Source organism: Mobula hypostoma, chromosome 21 (assembly GCF_963921235.1).
Source record: "Mobula hypostoma chromosome 21, sMobHyp1.1, whole genome shotgun sequence".
NCBI lineage: Eukaryota > Metazoa > Chordata > Chondrichthyes > Myliobatiformes > Myliobatidae > Mobula > Mobula hypostoma.
Window position 1 is genome coordinate 13,404,414 of NC_086117.1, and position 21,511 is coordinate 13,425,924.

The following is a 21,511-nucleotide window of genomic DNA, read 5'->3' on the forward strand; positions in this document are numbered from 1 at the left end:
ACAGGTTCAGAAAGGCCTCGACTGAGTGGATGTGGAGAGGATGTTTCTGATGGTGTGGGGTAAGACCAGAGGGCATAGCCACAGAACAGAGGGCCGTCCTTTTAGAGTGGAGATGAGGAGGAATTTCTTTAGTGGTGAATCTGTGGAATTCGTTGCCACAGGCGACTATGGAAGCCAAGTCATTGGGTATACTTAAGGTAGACGTTGACTGATTTATATTTCTAGCTAAAGAAATCCCTTCTCATCTATTCAAAAAGGATGCCCTTTTATTCTGAGGCTCAAAGTTAAATATAATACATACACACACATATACACATACATAGACACACACACATACAAAACACAGATACACAGGTGTCCCCGCTTTTCGCCACTTCGCTTTTACGAAAGACCTACATTAGTACCTGTTTTCGCTAACCGAGAGGATTTTCGCTTTTATGAAAAAAAGACGCCTGCTTTAAACCTGTGTTTATCCCGAGAAAGACTACCATGACCATGAAGCCTTGCACGGGCAGGTGTGTGCGCCTGCGTGTACTTGCCGCTTTTTTTCTACAAATTGGCTTTGGCTAAAGCTTCCCAGTTCTGTTAAGTGAAACTACACTGTACATACATTATTTCTACTTTATATAGGCTGTGTATTTATCATATAATTCCTGCTTTTACTATATGTTAGTGTTATTTTAGGTTTTATATGCGATTTGGTGGGCTATTTTTTTGCTCTGGGAACACTCAAAAATTTTTCCCATATAAATTAATGGTAATTGCTTCTTCACTTTACGCCATTTCGGCATGAAAGGTTTCACAGGAACGCTCTACCTTTGGATAGTGGGGAGAAAAAAATACACATACACACACACACACACACACACTTGTCACCGTATAGTACCCAGAAATACTTTTTCTTGTGGGTAATTTACAGTAAGTATAAAGAAACACAATAGAATCTGTGAAAAACCACACACAAGTAAAGACCACAAAACGTGCATAAACTGAAAGAAAAATAACAATAAATAAACAAATAATAAATATCAAGAACATGAGATGAGGAGTCCTTGAAAGTGAATCCATAGATTGTGGGAACAGTTCAGTGTTGTGTTGAGTGAAATTAACCCTTCTGGTTCAACAGCCTGATGGTTGAGGGTTAGGAAGTTCCTGAACGTGGTGGCGTTGGTTCTGGGGCTCCTGTGCCTCCTTTCTGATGGCAGTAGTGAGAAAAGAGAATGGCCTGGATGCTGGAGCTCCTTGATGATGGATGCCTCTTTCTGCAACAACACACATTGTAGATGTGATTAATGGTGGGGAGGGCTGTACCTATCCGTGATGGACTGGGCTGTATTCACCAATTTTTGTAGGCTTTTCAACTTTAAGGGCATTGGTGTTTCCACACCAGGTAGTAATGCAATCATCAGTATGCTCACAACCACATATCTATAGAAGTTTGTCAAAGCTTTAGTTGACATGCCAAACCTTTGCAAAAGTGGAGGCACTGCCATGCTTTCCTTGTAATGGGACATATTTGCTGGATCCAGGACAGATGCTCTGAAATGCTAAGACTGAGAAATTTAAAGTTGCTGACCCTCTCCACCTCTGAGCTCCCACTGAGGGCTGGCTCGTGGACTTCCTGTTTCCTCCTCCTGTGGTCAGTAATCAGCTCCTTTGTCCTGCTGACATGGAGGATGAGACTGTTATGACATCACTCAGCCACTTTCAGTCTCCCTTCTAAGAGCTGATTCATCACCACCCTTGATTTGGGTTACGACAGTGGTGTCATCGGCAAATTTGAATATGGCATTGTAGCTGTGCTTAGCCTCACTGTCATATGTGTAAAGTCAGTAGAGCAGGTGCACACAGTCTCTTGGTGCACCTGTGCTGATAGAGATTGTGGAAGAGATACTGTTGCCAATCTGAACTGACTGCAGTCTGCAAGTGAGGAAATTGAGGGTTCAGTTACCAAAGGATGTTTTGAGGCCTAGATCTTGGAGGTTATTGATTGGTTTTGAAGGGATGATAGTACTGAATGCAACCTGTAGTGAATGAAGAGCATCTTGATGTATTTATCTTCAATGTCCAGATGTTCCAGGGTTGAGTGAAGATACAATGAAATGGCACCTGCTGTTGACCTGTTGCTCCTGTAAGCAAATTGGAGTGGATCTCAGTCGCTCCTCAGGCAGGGTTTGATAGATTTCATCACCAACCCCTGAAAGCACTTCATCACACTGGATGTAAATGCTTCTGGGCGATAGTCACTGAGGGAGGTTGCAATGTTCTTCTTAGAGACAGGTATAATTGATGCCTGCTTAAAGCACGTGGGTACCTCAGACTGCCAAAGTGAGAGGTTAAAGATCTTAGCGAAAACTCCAACCAGTTGATCAGCACAGGTCTTTAGCCGGATGTTTTCCGTTGGTTCACCCTCCTGAAGAATGCTCTCTTGTTGGCCTCAGAGGCTGAAATCACAGGGTTGTCACGGGCTGTGGGAGTTGGTAAAGATGCCTCCATGTTTTGTCATTCAAAGCGAGCATAAAAGACACAGGACTCATAAGGGAGCAAAACCTTGTTTTCACGTGTGTTACTTGGTTTTACTTTGTAGGTGATAGGATTCAAGCCCTGCCACATGTGTCGAACATCCTTCTCTGATTCCGGTTTGGTCCGGAATTGACATTTTGCATGTGAGATGGTTTTCCAGAGGTTGTACTCGAACCTCTTGTATTTTATTTGGTTACCAGACCTGAATGCCACTGATTTGGCCCTCAGCAGATTGCAGATTTCTTGATTCATCGAGGACTTCGGGTGGGGAATGACTCACTGATTTTGTGGAGACACACGTCCACGACTGGCATTATACAACCAGTGACAACCGTGGTTTATTCGTTCAGATCCTCTGAGGAGTCCCAGAACATGGCCAAGTCTATTGATTCAAAGTCGTCCCATAGCCACTCCTTTGCCTCCCATGACTACTGCTTCCTTGTCTTTCCTTCTTGAGGCTTGCTCTTTAGCCTCCAGCTCTATGCAGATAGGAGGAGGACAGCCAAACGGCCAGTTTTCCAAAATGTGTTCCAGAGGTGGTGGTATAGCAGTGGTCAAGTGTGTCAGGACCCCTGGTGCTGTATGTGATATGTTGATGATAGTTGGGCAGACTTCTCCGTGGATTGTCACCTTGTCGCAGTGGAGAAGCTTGTGTGGTCCTGAGATCCCGAGAGCGATGCTGTCTGGAGCTATGCTCCTAGTAGGGTCACCCATGGCGGTAAGGTTGAGGGTGAGGTCCCTGACAAAGAACAATCCAACCAAGACCTCAATGGTGGAACAGGCAGACGAAGTTACTTGAATTCAGTGGCTGTGAAGGCGGATAAAGGCTGCAATAAATCCATCAGCTCCAACCGTCGTGGTTTCCATGCCATTGGAATCAGTTGGTTGATTTGTGAAGTATCATGTGCTTCTTGGAGTACAACATTAAGTACACGTTAAACAAATACACGCACAGGTGTCTTCGCCCTGTGGGCCACTTCTTCAAGTCTTTCGGCAATCGGGGAAGGACGGCGGGAGCAGGCAATGTGATGGCTGGAAGCTCCTGGTCAAGAACTGGCACGAAAGCGGTGAATACTTGATTCAGTCGCTCAACTTTTGGACAGAAGCAGGAAAGTTGTTTGGCAGCAGTATTCACGTCTGAGCAGCCCTATTTAGGATCCACTCTGCTCACCCTGAACTGGGAGGGGGCCAGAAAAGGTGCCCTAAAAATAGTCTGCTTCACCCCATGCTGTCTGGAAAGCCGCATCCAGAGGGATCACCATCATGCGGTCGAAAAACATCGAGAAGTGAACTATGAAATTTGGAACCTGGAATATACAAACTCTGATGGATAACTCAAACTCAGACCGACCAGAGAGGAGAACTGCCTTTGTTGCCCGGCAACTCCAAAACTTCAACTTTGACATTGTTGCTCTGAGTGAGATCCGCAGAGCTAGAGAAGGGCAACTAAAGGAAGAACAAGGTCAATACACCTTTTTCTGGAAAGGACTTGATCCTGAACAACCGAGGATCCACGGAGTAGGTTTTGCCATCCGAAACAGCCTACTACAGAAGCTGACAAAGCAACCACTGAGAATCAACAAACATCTCATGACTCTGCAAATCCAGCTCGTCAAGACCCAATAGGTCACCATCATCAGCGCCTATGCTCTAACTCTGGACGCTGAAGATGAAATAAAGACGAACTTCTATGCCCAACTTGATGATGTCCTTTCCTCTGTTCCCAACAACAAGATCATTCTCTTGGGAGACTTCAATGCCAGAGTCAGGAAAGATCATAGGCTCTGGACTGGAATAATAAGCAAGGAAGGAGTTGGCAAGGTCAATGCCAATGGAACACTCCTCCTCACCAAATGTGCTGAACACAACCTGGTGATTACAAATACCCTACTTCACCAGAAAAACGGACACAAAGTCTCCTGGTAGTATCCACGCTCCAAACACTGGCAGCTCATCGACTACATCATTGTACGATCTCAGGACCAACAAGATGTACTGATAACAAGAGCTGTTACTGGTGCTGAGGAGTGCTGGACAGACCATCAACTCATCTCATCCACCATGAGAATGAAGAGTCAGCCCAAAAGGAAACACCAAAATCAGAACGTTATTAAGAAATTCAATGTTGATATCCTTCAAGACATCAAACATGTACAGAAGTTTCAACAAAATCTTCAAGAACAACTGTCTCAACAAATTCCACCATCTGTAGAAGAACACTGGAATCAATTGAAGAACGCTATCATCACCTGCAAAGAAACCATTGTGTTCAAGACGAAAAAACATCAGGATTGGTTCGATGATACCAACAAAGTACTCCAATGACTCATCAACGAAAAGAGAAAAGCTTTCATCACCTTACAAAATGACCAACAATCGGCTACCAAAAAGAAACGCATCAGGAATGCAAGGCTGCAGTCCAGAAGAGCACCCAAAACCTAAAAAACCAATGGTGGAGGAAGAAATATCAGGAAATCCAACAACTAGCAGACGCCAATGACACTCGAGGCTTTTTCAACACAACTAAAGCTAGTTTTGGCCCATCCACTCATGGTCAAACCCCTCTTAAAAGCAAAGATGGTTCAAGCATCCTGTAGAGCAATGCTGACATCAATTCTAGATGGAGGGAGCACTCTGAAGATCTTCTAAATCAAACCGTCTCATTTGACAGGAATGTGATTAACAACATTCCAAAACAGCCCGTTGATGACTCCCTAAGCAAAATACCAACGCTTGAAAAAGTCAAGGAAGCCATCAAATCCTTGAAAAACAACAAGGCCGCTGGACTCGATGGAATACCAGCCGAGGTCTACAAAATTGGAGGTAACCCGCTTCATTACCAACTGCATCAACTTCTCAACAAGAGCTGGATAAATGAAGACATACCTGCAGACTTTAGAGATTCAGCAACCATTACCATCTACAAAAGGAAAGGCCATCGATCAGAATGCGGAAACTATCGTGAAATTTTCCTGTTAGCAACAGCAGGGAAGATTCTCACCTGCAGCATGAACAACTGGCTCAAGCCTTTAGCCGAGAAGATCCTTCCAGAGACACAAGCTAGTTTTAGACCATCATGTGGAGCAATCAACATGATCTTCACAATGCGACAACTACAAGAAAAATGTCGTGAACAACTTCAACTTTTGGTGAGGTCGATGAATGCCATGTACAAAGCCTTTGACTTGGTATCAAGGGAACTCCTACAGGACGTCCTATCCACCCATGGATGTCTGGAAAAGTACATTCAAATTCTGAGACTCCTGCACGATGGCATGCTTGCCACAGTCATGGTCAGCAACAGTAACTGTGAGCCTTTTTAAGTTAGATCAGGAGTAAAACAGGGATGCGTGATTGCTCCAACTTTGTTCACCATCTTCACTGCGACAATCATCCACATCATCCAGGATGACCTACCCCCAGGAATCAAAATTGTCTACAGAACAGAGGGCAGACTTTTCAATCTTGCCCGTCTCAAGTCCAAAAACAAGACATCCACGAGTTCCCTCATCGAGGTCCAACATGCAGAAGACAACAGTGTTGCAGCTCTCTCAGAAAACCACCTACAACAGATTCTGACTGCCTTCAACCATGCATACACGAAACTTGGACTTACCATCAATTCCAAGAAGACTCCAATCATCTACCAACCGTCACCAACTGAGACAAATCAGATAGAACCATCAATTCAACTTGGCGAAGCAACCCTGGAAAACGTGGACCACTTTCCGTATCTTGGAAGTCACTTCTCCTCCAATGTCAACCGTAATGACGAGATCCAACATCATCTTAAATGCGCTGGAACAGCTTTTGGACGTCTCTGAATAAGAGTCTTTCATGATCGTGACATCTGAACAGACACCAAAATGTTAGTGTACAAAGCAGTGGTGATCCCAATGCTCTTGTATGCATCAGAAAACTGGACAACACACCGATGACATCTGAAGGCACTTGAAGAGTTCCATCAACACTGTCTTTGAAACATCTTAAAAATCAGCTGGGAAGATAGAAGAACCAACATCAGCGTGCTAAATGAAGCAAAAACAACAAGCATTGAAGCCTATGTCATCAAGAACCAACTAAGATGGAGCGGTCATGTTGTTCGGATGAAAGACGAATGTTTGCCGAAACAAATCTACTCCCAGCTTAAAGAAGGCAAATGTAAAAGAGGCAGACAACAGAAGAGATTCAAAGATGTCTTAAAAGCCAACATGAAGAAAAGTAACATCGACATCAACAATTGGGAAACCAATGCCAAGGCAGGAAACTCTGGTAAACCATCATCTGAGAAGGAAAGCAACTTCCAAAGCCAACAAATGTGCAGAATTAGAAGAAAAGAGAAGAAAATGGAAAGAGAGGCAGCAACAACCAAAGCCCGATCTATCATCTGAACCTACCTGTCCTGAATGCGCAAGAATTTTCAAAGCTAAGATTGGACTCATAAGCCACTTGAAAACCCATAAATAGATCACGGAACAAAGACCATCATCCTCGACCTCAAGGGATAGCCACGACGACGACAAGTTCGACAGAGATTTTATCAAGTAAGCTTGACTGAAGTCCCCAGCAATGATCTGAAAGGCATCAGGGTAGACTGTTTCTTGTTTGCTAATCGCGGCATTCAATACATCGAGTGCCTGCTTAACATCAACCTTTGCCATTATATTAACTACAGTAAGGATCGCAGAGGAAACTCAGTAAGTAGAATGGATGGCACTTTATCATTAGGTGTTCCAGGTCGGGGTAACAACAGTAGGACAAGACCATTACGTCCAAGTGCTATAAAGAGCTTACAATGAAGCACAGACCCCACCTTTTGCCCTCTTCGAATAAGCAATCCAGTCGGATTAAGAAGCCTCGTCTGATCACTAAGTCCAGCGTGCCTGAGGTGAGCCATATCTCTGTGAAACAGAGAACACAGCAATTCCTCATTTCCCTCTGATACAGCAATCTTGCCCTCATCTCCAGAGACAGCACATTTGCAAACAAGGTTGAGGATGTTTTGCACCTCGTTGTTTTAGTCTGGTTTGGAGACCACCCCTCCTCCAGCCATAGCAATGTCCCTTAGTCTGCTTATAGGTGCTGTACCTGCAATCCTGAAAGTTGAGTCTGCTGACTCCCTCAGGAGATTGTAAAATTGCTAGTTTGTTAAGACAGTGTAAAAATGCATTACTTAAAGGGAAAATAGAGGCTTCAGATTGCAGTAATAGAAGTTCAGAAAAGGTGTATCTAGAAGTTTTGTAAGCAGCCCACAAAAAGTTGCCATGTGTCACAAGCATCATCTCTGGTTCTAGACTCTTCCACTGGAAACATCCACTCTATTCAGGCCTTTCAATATTCAATAGGTTTCAATGAGATCCCTCCCTCACCCTTCTAAACTCCTGCAAGTACAGGCTCAGAGCCATCAAACACACCTCAATCATTAACCATCACTGGGATACTTCTCATCGGAACCCTCTCCAATGCCAGCACATCTTTCCTGATATACGCAGCCCAAAACTGCTCACAATACCCTGAATACAGTCTGACCAACACCATATGAAGCCTTGGAAGCAGTGTACTGGATAGTACCCTAGAACATTTAGAGGTGACCTCATTGCAACAGATATGGTTCTAAAAGGTACTGGTAATATTGCCCCAGGAAACTATTATTTAACTAAGGGAACAATGTCAGAGTAAAGATTAGCTATTAGGATCAGCTGGTGGTAAATCTTTGGAATTAACCATTCCCAGAGATAAACTTGACTAATCATGGAGTATACTAATGATTTTAACAGATAAAACTTTAAGAAATAAAGTTTATAGGGATTAGGCAGGATAATGGATAAAATGCAGGTGATGCTCTTGGAGCAGACCCACAATGGTTACTTGATCTACTCATGTGTCTCTGTTTTTCCTTGATTATCAAAATAATATATTAACTGCTTGGTAGGTTACTCAAACTGGAAATATGATTAGTTTAGAATTAATACGTATCAGATTTTATTAAAACCTGACATTGTGTAAGTGGGGAACTAGCATTGTGCTGCTTATCCTAAACAATGATAATTGTTTTGGGATATGTAGATCCTCAATCCCTTAATAAATAACTGCTAGAAATTTTAAAGCAGTTTAACTAATTTAAAAAATAGAAAGGACACTAACAACTAAGAACCTGAAATCTTTTTTAAAAAATCAATAGGTATAGTTAGCTTTTCATCATTTGCGTTTTTAATCCCAATCCCCATCCTTCTATCTGCCTTGGCAGCAGAAGGCAGAGTGGTTGATATTTTCGGATTTCAAGCGTTTTTCACTGTTACTATTCCATATTTTGAAGTCCAAACTTACCAAAAGAAATTGCCAGCTCTTCAGCTCTGTTTTGCAAGTCTGTGATACAGCAGTTTCACATACTTAGTAAAATTGTTCATTGCAATGCCGTATCCCATCATAACAGAGGGAAGCCTAGTGGTTCGGCTGTGGCTTCATAGCTCCACGTGGTTGGTTCAATCCTGACCTCAGTATGATCTGTGTTGAGTTTGAAATCACTTCCCACAACTGCATACATCTCCACAGGGTGATCCTGTTTCCTCCCACATCCCAAAAATAGGTTAATTAGCTTTGGTAAATTACTTAATATAGCTAAGAGGCAAAAGAATCAAAAGGGATGGCCATGTAAGAATAAATATGTTTAAGGGGTACATTAAAGTAAAGGAGGGGTGCAATGGGTCTGATGGCATTAGTCTGATTGTCAGAATGGATCCAATGGGTTAAATGATTTTCCTCTGTTTATGTAAACTTAGGATCATATCTAGACTTGTGCTTCACAATTATCCACCCAAAGAACATTAGCACACCAGGGTAACCTCACATACAAACTGAGGGTACTGATGGAAAAAGATCAAAGCAAGATAGATAGACATAGTTAAATAAACCAAAAGTTAATTCAAAGAACAGCTTTATAATTTTGAAAATGGGAGGAAAATGGTTGAAAACTGGACAGGCAACTGCACGAAGTAGAGATGTAATGGATGAAAATAAAAACTACGAAACAAAGAAGGTGAAATGAGGGTAATCAGCCTTGACATCAAAATATTTACTTATACTTACTGCCCATCACACTGCTGGTTAGGGCAGCAATGAAGGTCCTCCACCTCTGGGAGTGTTCAGAGCTTCCTTCATCACATCAGTAGCTTCCTCTAGGTTTTCACTATTGTCAATCATGCAAGTCCCAGGTGGAGACTCAAGAATATTGTTGCACTCAGATGTAGAAGGATTCTTCATTGCTGTATCTGTGACAATTCTGTTTTACCAATAAGGTGGCACTTGATGAAATTTTGCATCAAGAAGCCCAGTCTAAACTGGAGTCAGTAGGAATCAGGGTGGTTGGAATTGTATCTAGCACAAGGAAGAAACTTGGAGGTCCATCATCTCAGCCACAGGACATCTAGTTTAGAGTTCCTCAGGGTAGTCTGCTAGGCCCAACCATCTTCAACTGCCTCAGCAATAACCTTCCAACATTTGTAATGTCAGGAGTATGGACGATTGCACAATGTTCAATACCTTCAGACTCTTCAGGTAATGAAGCAGTCCAGAACCAAATGCATCAGAGCCAGAGGACAATATCCATGCCTGAGCTGATAAGTGGCAAGTTAACATTTGTGCCAGACAAGTGCCAGTCAATGACTGTCCTCAACAAGAGAAAATCCCACTATTAGTCCTGACATTCAATGGCATTACCATCACTGAACCTCCACTGCCAGCATCCTGGGGTTACACTGACCAGAACCTGAAATGGAATAGCCAAATAGATAACATAGTTACAAGGGCAGGACAGAGACTAGGGATCCTGCACAGCCAGCTCATTGCCAAATTTTATAAAGCCTGTCCACTGCCTACAAGACTTGTTACAAGTATGACGGAACTCTTGTCTGGCTTCAACAACACTCAAGAAGCTCGACACCATACAGAACAAAGAAGCCCATTTTATAGGCACACTATCCATAACTACCACTCGCTCCAGCACCAACACACAGTAGCAGTAATTTGCACCATTTAAGAATGCACTGCAGTAACTTGCCGAGAATCCATAGACAGCACTTTCCAAATCCAAGAACTCTTAACAGCAGGAAGAACAAGGGCAGAAAAAGCATTGGCAGCATCACCACCTTGAAGTTGCCCTCCAAGTCACCCATCATCCTGACTGGCAAATATATCACCCTTCCTTCATCACCTCTGGGTCAAAATCCTGGAACAGCATTGTCAGATTGCAATGGTTCAAGGCGGCAGCTCAGCACCACCTTCTTTAACTGCAACTAGGATAGACAATTAAAAGCTGGCTCAGCAGAAGAGAAGCAACACAGGCAGAAATAGAAAAATAAAAGGCAGAAAGAGATTTATATTTAAGATGGAGAAAATAGCAAAATTAATTCAAAAAGGATCATAAAGTTGAACTTGGAGAAAATGGGATAGTGCAACTTTGGGCAAGATTGAAGGCAGCAACATTTTGATTAAGCTGGAAAACGTAAAAAGTTTAGTCATATCAACCGCCAAAGCATACTATCATTGTGTACCTAAATCAGAAGTACTTGTGTTCAAGGCTGACATTCAAAACACTACCGTGACACAATGCTACAGTGTCAGACGTGTTACCTTTTGGTTAAATTGAAATTAGATGTTTGCTGAAGATTTCGAGGTACTATTTGTACACAATCAGGATAGCTCGGTCAGTTTCCAGAACACTTTCCATTAGATTATTTCTGTGATTTATCTCATGACTATGTACAAGGGAAATCATTATTTGTAAAGTGGTTCCTGCCTTCTCTTGTATTATACTTACTTCACAGCTACTTAATTGGATACAGAGCACACTGGGATGGTACAGGGTAGAAGTTGCTTTATACATGGATGTTATTTTGAGTCATGGACTTTAAAATTCAGACGTCAAGCCTCAAGATACTGGTGAAGTTATCTGACGGTTTTGTATAGATAGAGGATTTCAGGAGCAATTCTAACCGTTGATCTTTTGTGCTATAATCTTTTCCCTCTTTCCCTTGAATGCATTATTGATCGTTCTGTGTTACATTTAATACGACTATTCCAACACCATCAAGGTCGAAGTTAAAGTCACAGTGTAAAATACAGAGTATGCCTTCCTACTTGTCTCCTTTACAAAAACCACACCTGAAAGAGCAAATCCAGCTATTCCTGACCCTAGAACGGTGGCCTTCTCACTGCTGAGTCACGTGGCTGTTAGCAGAGTCAGCTAATGAACTGAATTTGTATACCAGTCCCGGTGCGAGGGTTGCATATAAAATAGTTCAGTGAAGTAAATAGTACAAGAATGTAGTGAGGTAGTGTTCATGGGTTCAATGCCCATTCAGAAATCACATAGTAGAGGGGAAGAAGTTGTTCCTGAATCATTGAATGTGTGCTTTCAGGCTTCTGTACCTCCTTCCTGGTGGTAGCAATGAGAACAAGGCATGACCTGGGTGATGGCAGTCCTTAATAGTGGATGTTTCAGAAGCTACAACATAAATGCTGTAGAATATAAGATTTGCCCTCCTCTGACTGACATAAACTTTATATCCTAAAATAGCAGATTAGGGCAAACCTAGAGTTTTTCCAATAGAGTTGGGTTATGAGTTTGTAATCACTCTTCTGATAAAATTACATACAAGTGTAATAACAAAAAAAAAGCGTGGCTTAAGTTTCCCTACAGAAGCAAAAAAACTTGCTGAAGTAATGCCCTCATGAAATATGTAGAGCCAGTTCAAGGTCTTGATAATATTCTTCTCTGATGTATTGACATTGGTTGAATACAACCAAGATGCCAAGATATACAGCATTTTAGCACAACCTCTATTCACTCACTATCGATACACAGGTTTAGCTTGCACAGCCTCTGGCAAAAAAAAACTCCCTTTTAAAATACCTTGTTAGAGTGGCACGGATCTTTATGGAGGATATGATACACCCAAATTAACAACATTCAAATTATTCTATCAACAGAACTGGAAAGCATTCATGCATGAGATGATTTATGAAGATTTTCTTGTAAAACTGATGCAGTTTTGCATTAAACAATTTTAATACAAAATGAAATTTCATGTGGAACAGTGTTTATGTAAATGGTTGGAGAAAGTCAGTCTCATTTCCATTGGAGTGCATAAATATTTAAAATGCTACACATAGTGTGTTCAGAATCAGAAACTGAAGCAAAACTAAATGGAGCACTGGATTAAATTGGGGAATTGTTATTCCACATTCAAAGTTATGGGACGGCCTAATAGTTCAAGAAAAAGTAATTTCTGCACCCCTGAAGCAGAAATTCCAAAAGGTGCATCACCTGAAAACACCCCACTATCAAGGCCATGCTCTCTTCTCGCTACTGCCATTGGGAAGGAGGTACAGGAACTTTAGGTCCTACAGCACCAGGTTCAAGAATAACTATTTTCCTTCAATCATAAGGCTCCTGAACAGCATGAATAACTTCACTCACCTCAACTTTGAACTCATTCAATAACCTACAGACTCACTTTCAAAGAGTCTACAACTCAGTGTTCTCGATATTTCTTTATTGTTAGTTTTTTGTACTCGCAGTTTCTCTTCTTTTGCAAATTTGTTGTTTGTCAGTCTTTGAGTGTGGTTTTGCATTGATTCTGTTTTATCTTTGTTCTACTGTGAATGCCTACAAGAAAATGAGTCTCAGAGTAGTATATATACGTATTTTATTCATAAATTTATTTTAAACTTTCAACACTCTCTCAGAAAAGTCAGTAAAATCTATATAGTTCAATATTTCAAATTAAACTAAGGCTCCAAAGTTACACAACAACATTTTTCAATTCCAATATGATTTTATTGGCTTTACTGATGGTGGGAAAGTTCTCTGCAGATAAAGCTCGAGAAACACTATTTTGAGAGGGGGAAAAAAAAAGTAAGGCTATTTACAAAATTCCACCTAAAGCATAATAATTGAAATCAGGATTAACATCTCTTTTGCAATGATTTCATTAATGACAAACCAAGCATACTTAGAAAATGCTTCCAAGGCTTAATTAGAGGCATAAACAATTGCTTCTATCTGCTTCAATGTATTTGACTTTGGACCTCTCTCCAACGAGCAGCAGGTGGGTAAGGTGAACCAGCATACATCACTGAGTTTCATTTCCAGAAATGTGACTGTTATCCACTTGAATCAGTTGAAAGAGAATGGAGATCGTCCTTGACCTGGAGAAGCACCTTCTGTGATGAATCCAAGCCAAGTCATCATGAAACAATCACAGATAAATCCCAACAGACAAAGCCGGGCTTCAACTAAGAACACTCAATTATCTGCACTCATGAAAAGGCTGTTAGAAACAGGTTGGTTGAGGTCAAATCGACAGCAAGCACACCCTCAGAAAGGCTTTTCAGTTTTGGGAAATAAAACAAGTAATCTTTAAAGTGGTTCGATATGCTTTGGATATTCAACTTATAACTTCAAATTGCTCTAACCCTATAAACTTCAGTTAAAGGACTGCAGCCTCCAGTGCTTTATTATGGCATCAACATACTCTGAAATAACACTATCCATTTGAAGGCTGATACAACAGTACAGCTGGGTGCTTCAAGGTTAAGAAATTTTATAAAACTCACACTTATCTACGTTATATTTTATTTGCATTTTAGTCCAAGTCACTACAAAAGTAACATATTAAGAATCAAAAAACAACCATACACTTAAAAACTAGCTACAGGTTAAAATAGGATGGTCACCATTTGTCACTTACTTATTGATCCACTTATACCTTGTCTTTTACTGGTAGTGATTTACAAAGCTGCTTTGTCACCAGCACTATTCCTGTAATTGATAGGGTTTTCTCAGGCCCATTTTTATATAACATTCCCATAGCTCAGTCCAAAATAAGAAACATTAGCTGTAAGAACAGGAGAAAGCCACACTCAAAACACTTTTAAAAAGACATTTCGATTAAGGGGAAATAAAACACAAACATTGCTTGCCCATTCAATAAGATCACAGCTGATGTGTATTACCCTATCTCACATTCTGTCATCATGCTTTGGCTGTACTTGTCATCATAAAAAATTCGCTGATTGGGTGAGGACTCTTTTAAAAAGTTAAGTTCATTCAATTTTTGATGGAGGGTGGATTGGTTGGTGGGCGGGCAAGGAGGGATGATTTGGTTGCCACCAGCAATCTGCTGTCTATTCCTAACTTCATTTGAGAAGACGCTAAGCTTTCTTCCTGACCATAGCAATTCATTAAATTATTCAAAAAGATTCATAATAGTCTGTTTTTATTAATTTTTGATTAAAATTAATTAAACTATTGTATTTCTAATTTACTAGCAATTTCATTATTAAATTGTAGATTCTTCTAAGCTGAATGTTTTCATAAATTTATTAATTTTAATTTACAATTTCTGGTAATTTGTCTTTGCATTGTACTGCTGCCACAAAAACAACAAATTGCACAATATGCAAGTCAAAGATAATAAATGTTATTCTGATTCTAAATCTGATTTGGAATTAGAATCGCAAGCCAACAGCAAAGGGACATGCAAATTTTAAGATACTGAAGGCAAAAATTTGAAAACAAAGTGCTTAAATCTATCATCAGTTTGCAAGTCTAGTACTTTATCCATTAAGAAACAATGCTTGAAATATATCACCAACAAACGCACTGTCAAATATCACACAGAACCAACGATGAAACATCTTCTGAAATTCACTGCTGAATTATTACACTACAAAAAGATTGGAAAATAACAGTACACTTACAATCGCAAATTGAGGTCTGTTTTATGCAATATTGAAAATATAGGAGTATGTCATAAGCTTTGTTTATATGGTGTACCACATATGATCATGATATTGCATCAAAATTGGCTACAGTACAATAATGTAGCCCTTGCTTAACTCTCCTTCTTCCAACAAAATCAGATAAGTACAGTAAAACAGGCCATTGAAGTTTGGGCTAATAATGCTTATCTCGATCTACAATTCCTTGAATTTAACATAGCCCATGTTTAAAATAAATACCAGCAACCACCCGTTGTCATGCAAGTGCCCAGACACACTGTGACTGATTCCATGTGCTGTCACTCAACCCCATCAATACTTTGGATAGAACTGTCAGCAGCAATAAACTCTGATTTGTTTGTTAAAAGAGGTGCAATACTTTGTCTGTTACAATTGCATTGAGGAAGCAACAACCAGGACATTTAAACCTTGACACATCTCTGCATTTAAATAAGATGTCCATAAGTAAGATGAACACTCAAACAGAATGTTTAACATTGAGTGATAAGTTTATATTATCAATACTGTAATGCATTCGCTGTAATGGTGATAGAAAGAGAGGGGGAGGCAACAGCTGAGTGGGAGAGGGGGGTGAGGGGGTGAGGGGGGGTGAGAGGGGGAGGGGGAGAGGGGCACGAGAGAGAGGGGGAGAGAGAGAGGTGGGGCAAGAGAGAGGTGGGGGTGAGAGAGGGGGGCAAGGGGGGGCGAGATAGAGGGAGGGCGAGAGAGGGGGAGAGAGAGAGAGGGGGGTGGCGAGAGAGGGGGAGAGCGAGAGAGGGGCGTGGCGAGAGAGAGAGGGGGGTGGCGAGAGAGAGAGTGGGGTGGCGAGACAGGGGAGAGAGGGGGGGGTGGCAAGAGAGAGAGAGGGTGGCGAGAAAGAGAGAGAGGGGTGGCGAGAAAGAGAGAGAGGGGTGGCAAGAGAGAGAGAGAGGGGGGTGGCCAGAGAGAGGGGGGTGGCGAGAGAGAGAGGGGTGGCGAGAGAGAGAGGGGGGGTGGCAAGAGAGAGAGAGAGGGGATGGTGAGAGAGAGAGAGAGAGAGAGAGAGAGAGAGAGCGCGCGCGCGCGCGTGTGCGCGGCCAGAGAGAGAGAGGGGCGGGGCGAGAGAGAGAGAGAGGGGGCGCGGCGAGAGAGAGAGGGGGTGGCGAGACAGGGGGAGAGAGAGAGAGAGGGTGGCAAGAAAGAGAGAGTGGGTGGCGAGAGAGAGAGGGGTTGGCGAGAGGGGGGTGGCGAGAGAGAGAGGGGGTGGCGAGAGAGAGAGAGAGGGGATGGTGAGAGAGAGAGGGGATGGTGAGAGAGAGAGAGAGAGAGAGAGAGAAAGGGGGCGTGGCGAGAGAGAGGGGGGCGCAAGAGAGAGAGAGGGGCGGGGCAAGAGAGAGAGGTGGCGCAGTGAGAGAGGGGGACACGGCGAGAGAGCGAGGGGCGGGGCGAGAGAGAGAGGGGCGGGGCGAGAGAGAGAGGGGCGCGGCGAGACAGGGGGAGAGAGAGAGAGAGAGGGTGGCAAGAGAGAGAGAGGGGGCGGGGCAAGAGAGAGGTGGTGCATGGCGAGAGAGGGGGGCATGGCGAGAGAGCGAGAGGGGGGTGCGGCGAGAGAGCGAGAGGGGGCGCGGCGAGAGAGCGAGAGGGGGCGCGGCGAGAGAGAGAGGGGTGGGGCGAGAGAGAGAGAGGGGGTGCGGCGAGAGAGAGGGGGGGGCGCGGCGAGAGAGAGAGGGGGGCGCGGCGAGAGAGAGGGGGGCGCGGCGAGAGAGAGGGGGGCGCGGCGAGAGAGAGGGGGGCGCGGCGAGAGAGAGAGGAGAGGTCATGGCGATAGAGGGGTTGAGAGAGAGAGAAGAGGGAAAAGAGAAAAAACCAGAAGAGATAGAGAAAAATAGAAAGAAGTTCTAAAGAGAGAATGTTCACATTTAAAGGAATGTTCACATTTAAAATGCAGGTGATAATGAGTGTCACAACTAAATAACTGGATTGATAGAAAAGATCACATAGTTTTGGTTTTCACTTTTGGTTCATGTTGAATGAGGTCATCTTCAGCAAATTGGCAATATGACATCAGCTGGCTTCATTATCTCTTGTGAGGGAATAAAGAAATGAGCCAAGCTTACTGTGTTGATTGCAGTAGAATGACCCCATCTGAAAAGTGCACGAGGACGCAGAATGTGGTCAAGTAGTTGGTAATTAGATGTCGTCGTTTAGTCACTTGTTGTGTTTTATGTTGTTCTGGCAAGCATTATTGCAGACCGACCCCACCATACTGTACTTTTCAATGTACAAATGATAAATAAATCAGAATCTTAGTCTGATTAGTTTATTGGATATGAATAATAAAAACAAAACTCTATTTCATCTCCTTTCCCCTTTAAATACACAAATACCTAGAAAAAAAATCAGTATATATCTATCAAAGCTTGCGTTACAACAAAAGCAAGCAGAGATGGTACTGAAGTGAGAATAACAGAAACAATTGCACACACTTTAGGTTGAAAATCAACAATCTGCTTGTGCACAAAATGATATTATTGAAAATAGTCTATTTTGTAGTCATTTAAGTGAAATTTGAACTGAATGTCGAAGCACCAGGACAATTTAGACAAGCAAATGGTGGCAATCCAGACTAGCTATTGGCTTCACCTCCACACACGTCGATCTTGTTGCAATTCTCCAGGTCAACCTGAATGACCCTCTATCTCATCCAATCCGGCTTGAACCACCTAGATCTTTATGATTTGCTGGGTTTTTTTTTGCTATTATCACATCTAAAAGGCCAGCAGATGCCTCCATGCAAGCAGAAATGAAGCATGACCTGCTGCTTTTTGGTAAGTACATTTTCAAGAATACATTATGCCTACAAATCTGGGAAAATTCTCAACCTAACTGCATCAGTTGGATGGGTACTACATTTGGACATTAGACTTGCATGTAGGTCTACTGTATAGTTTCTGGGTTCCCCATCAAGCCTGGAATTCTACAAGGCTTAATATTCTCTACAACTGTAAAATTGCAATGGATTTGACACGTCAGACCCCAGAAGCCAAAAACAACAGCGTGACTGGGCATTTCGTTTTCAAATAAACATATTTGGGTCATTTACCTTTAATATTAAATGTCTGTAAACTGACAGGCAACATAAATAACATGCTTTAAGAGGAGATATCATTGTCATTGCTCCGATTCCATACTTGCACATTTTATTGGCTTATTAAATTGCAGTTTAAAGTTTATGGAAAAGGCAGGAGGCCAAAATCCTCACCATTGTAAAAAAAATAATTGCAGCTAGATTAAAAGGGAACATCTGTCACCAACCTTGGCATGGACTGTAATTGTCTTTCTAAAGACCAGTGCTGCATTTTTTCCCCTTTTGTCATTTTAACAGACAGAGAGCATGTGCAACACAGACTAGGGCTAGTGAGATTCAATCTCACTGATGTGATTTATGCTAACCTGTAAATCACACGTTATCAAGCAATATTTAAAAAATTACATAAATACCACCCACAAGATCAATCCTAGTGCAAAGATCCAACGATTAATACAAAGAAAATAACGTGGCAACCAGCTTCATTTATTAATTTTCTAGTTAAATAACAAACGCTTCATGCATGACTTTTCTCCAAACGCTAGCCGAACACAACACAAATGTATTGAAGTTAAATATCTAAATCACCCCACCCCAATTCTATTCCGCAAATAGATGGCAATGGTTTAAATCTACAACAAGGCTTTGTCCCGTAGTTAACGGAAAATATGGTGAATGACTTCTTCAGTATGGAAAGATATACGCCATTTGAAGGAAACAGATGGCTAATTAATTCTATTTTTAAAAGCAGATTGGAAAATTGATAGGATGGTTTGGCGGACAAGAATGTGTGGTCCCGGCTTGGTACATCTCATCCTCAACTAATACACCCAAACTACAGACTGAATAGTCAGTTGTTATGCACAGTACCTTACTATTCATTATGTCTCTACAGAGACAACATCAAGTTTGATCGCCACTAATCTACTAATATTGTCGCCAGATTCCTCGATCGTCCCTCCAGAAAGGCACACGGCGAATTAACGTTGCGCTCGGCACCGACAGGTGACAGACTGAGCAACTCTTCCACACCTATGTGCTCAGATACCTGAATTTTCAGGGCGAAATGTCGGCTATCAATGAATAATGTTTAGTCACCCTTTCATTACAAGCACAACTTCTCATATTAACTACTGGCCAAAGTTCAAACAGAATAGATTAATGGAAAGCTCATCGCAATGGTAACAGATTTTTAAAGAAAACGTATTGAAAGAGAACAATAGCCTGGCGACCAGCTGTATTTATTCTTCCGAAACATATTAAACTGCGGAGTTATATAAAAAATTAAAACTACTTGTTTAAATGACTAATTCTTTCCAAAAATAAAACTCTGCAAAAGAAGCTCATCGCAGGGAGAACAGAACCAAATACCACAATATAGGCATGCCTCGTTTCACAGGAAGAAAATGTGGCAGCAATCAAACTGGAAAAGGCATTTTCAATCCCGCTGTTGTAACATTTGGGCTGAATTCTCAGCAGCTGTATAATAAAACCATTACAACATCGCGAAGGAAGGCAGTAATTGGGCAACGCGTCCGCTACAAAGATATTTGTTTCTGCGAAGATAATCGTGCGGTGGTGGCAGTAAAGGGTTTGAGGGCGGGGGGGTGGGCTGAAATATCATAGGGCGCTCTTACCTTTCATCCTCCACGCTCCTAAATCCAGGTAAAATGTGGCGGAAGCTGCTGTTCCTGTCGAGCTTGGGCTGGCTCTTTGTCCTCTTGATGGAGCCTTTCAGTCGGCGGCTCAGGAAGCCCTGTTGGCAGATGACAAGAGAAGAGACAGTTGAAGCACTTCCGTCCGAGTGAAAGTCTGCGACTGGCCCGCACAGCCGGCGCTGTAAGCAGCGCGCATCGTCAGCGCCGCTGCACATTGGCACATCTCCGGGCTGGGAGTAGTGGGAACGGCAGCTCGGCGTTCATTGCACACTCCCTCAGCCTTGGTTGCCTTAGCGACCATTAGCTCTCAGAATAACCATTTTTACCGTATGTTAAAAAACCGCAAAGGCATATTACCTATTCGGCACCTGTGAAACTGCATTTTTTTGTGACACTATATTTTTACACTTAATAATTGCGATATTTTATCTGCTACTTTTTACACGCATACGTGGGTGAAAATTGTCCATAAATAGAATTTCATTGCCCAACTTTGCAACTGTCATATAAATGCATCGCTCTTCTTCTGAGCTCCAGGGCTGATTTACAATGTGAACTTACTAAATGACTTCATACAGACAGATTTTTAAAAAATGAGTTCAGTGTTAAAATGCAAACTTTCAATTTATAAAACAGAAGACTAAGTCATATTTCTGTCGTGATTATCTATTGTTGAGAGCAACAATGTAACTCTATGTAAACAATAGAAAAATGTAAGTTGTCCTTGAAATTAAATCTCCAAAAACGATCTGAATTTTATATGCAAGTGATGAAAAAAGATTCAGACTTATTAATTTAAATGCCACAGAAAAGTCAGAAATAAAATCAATGTCACCAGGCAACACAACTAAAATTGGTGAACTTCATTTCATTAACTTGGCAGAAGATATGTAATTCTATACTGGACTGAAATCCCTGTGAATGAATTATCCACATGTAATGACAGTTTTATAAAAGGTGTTAAAAGGTGTGCAATTAACAATGAAAATCAAATCTCTTTTGATGGAAAAAGTTTTTTTCTAACTTTGAAAGTGACAATTTAAAAAAAAATTAGAGTTTTTTATAGATGTCTCTGCAAAACATGAAGATTAATTATAAAACACTTGTAAAGAATGCAATAACTAACAATATTCATACTGTTAAGATAAATGAGCATCTACACAGTGCAATTTATTTCAATAGTTTTATGGGGTGAGAAGTTGTAATCTATCTGTATATTAATAAATCTTTTCAAAGCTTTGAGAAATTTCAATAATTTAGATTGATATGTTTTCAAATATAGAATGGATCAGCCATGATGAAATGGTGGAGCAGACTCAATGGGCCAAATAGTCTAATTCTGCTTCTATGCCTCAAGGTCTTATAATGTATATTGTATATTTTAACAGTTTTTGGCCTTTTTTAATAGCATTCGAAATCACTATTACCTTCAGAGTCTGTAGAACAGCTAAATATTTTCAGGTATTGATATTTTATTCAG

At 41.6% G+C, this 21,511-nt stretch overlaps 1 protein-coding gene across 6 annotated transcripts in view; it reads right to left on the reverse strand.

The window, feature by feature from the left end:
- LOC134359795 (disabled homolog 2-interacting protein-like) overlaps positions 1-21,511 on the reverse strand; it is a 609,971-nt gene that overhangs the window by 228,541 nt on the left and 359,919 nt on the right. For all 6 annotated transcript variants that reach the window (XM_063073440.1, XM_063073442.1, XM_063073438.1 and 3 more), the window contains one exon: positions 20,011-20,129. In XM_063073440.1, coding sequence (XP_062929510.1) covers positions 20,011-20,129 — 119 coding nt within the window. The remainder of the gene's footprint in view (positions 1-20,010; positions 20,130-21,511) is intronic.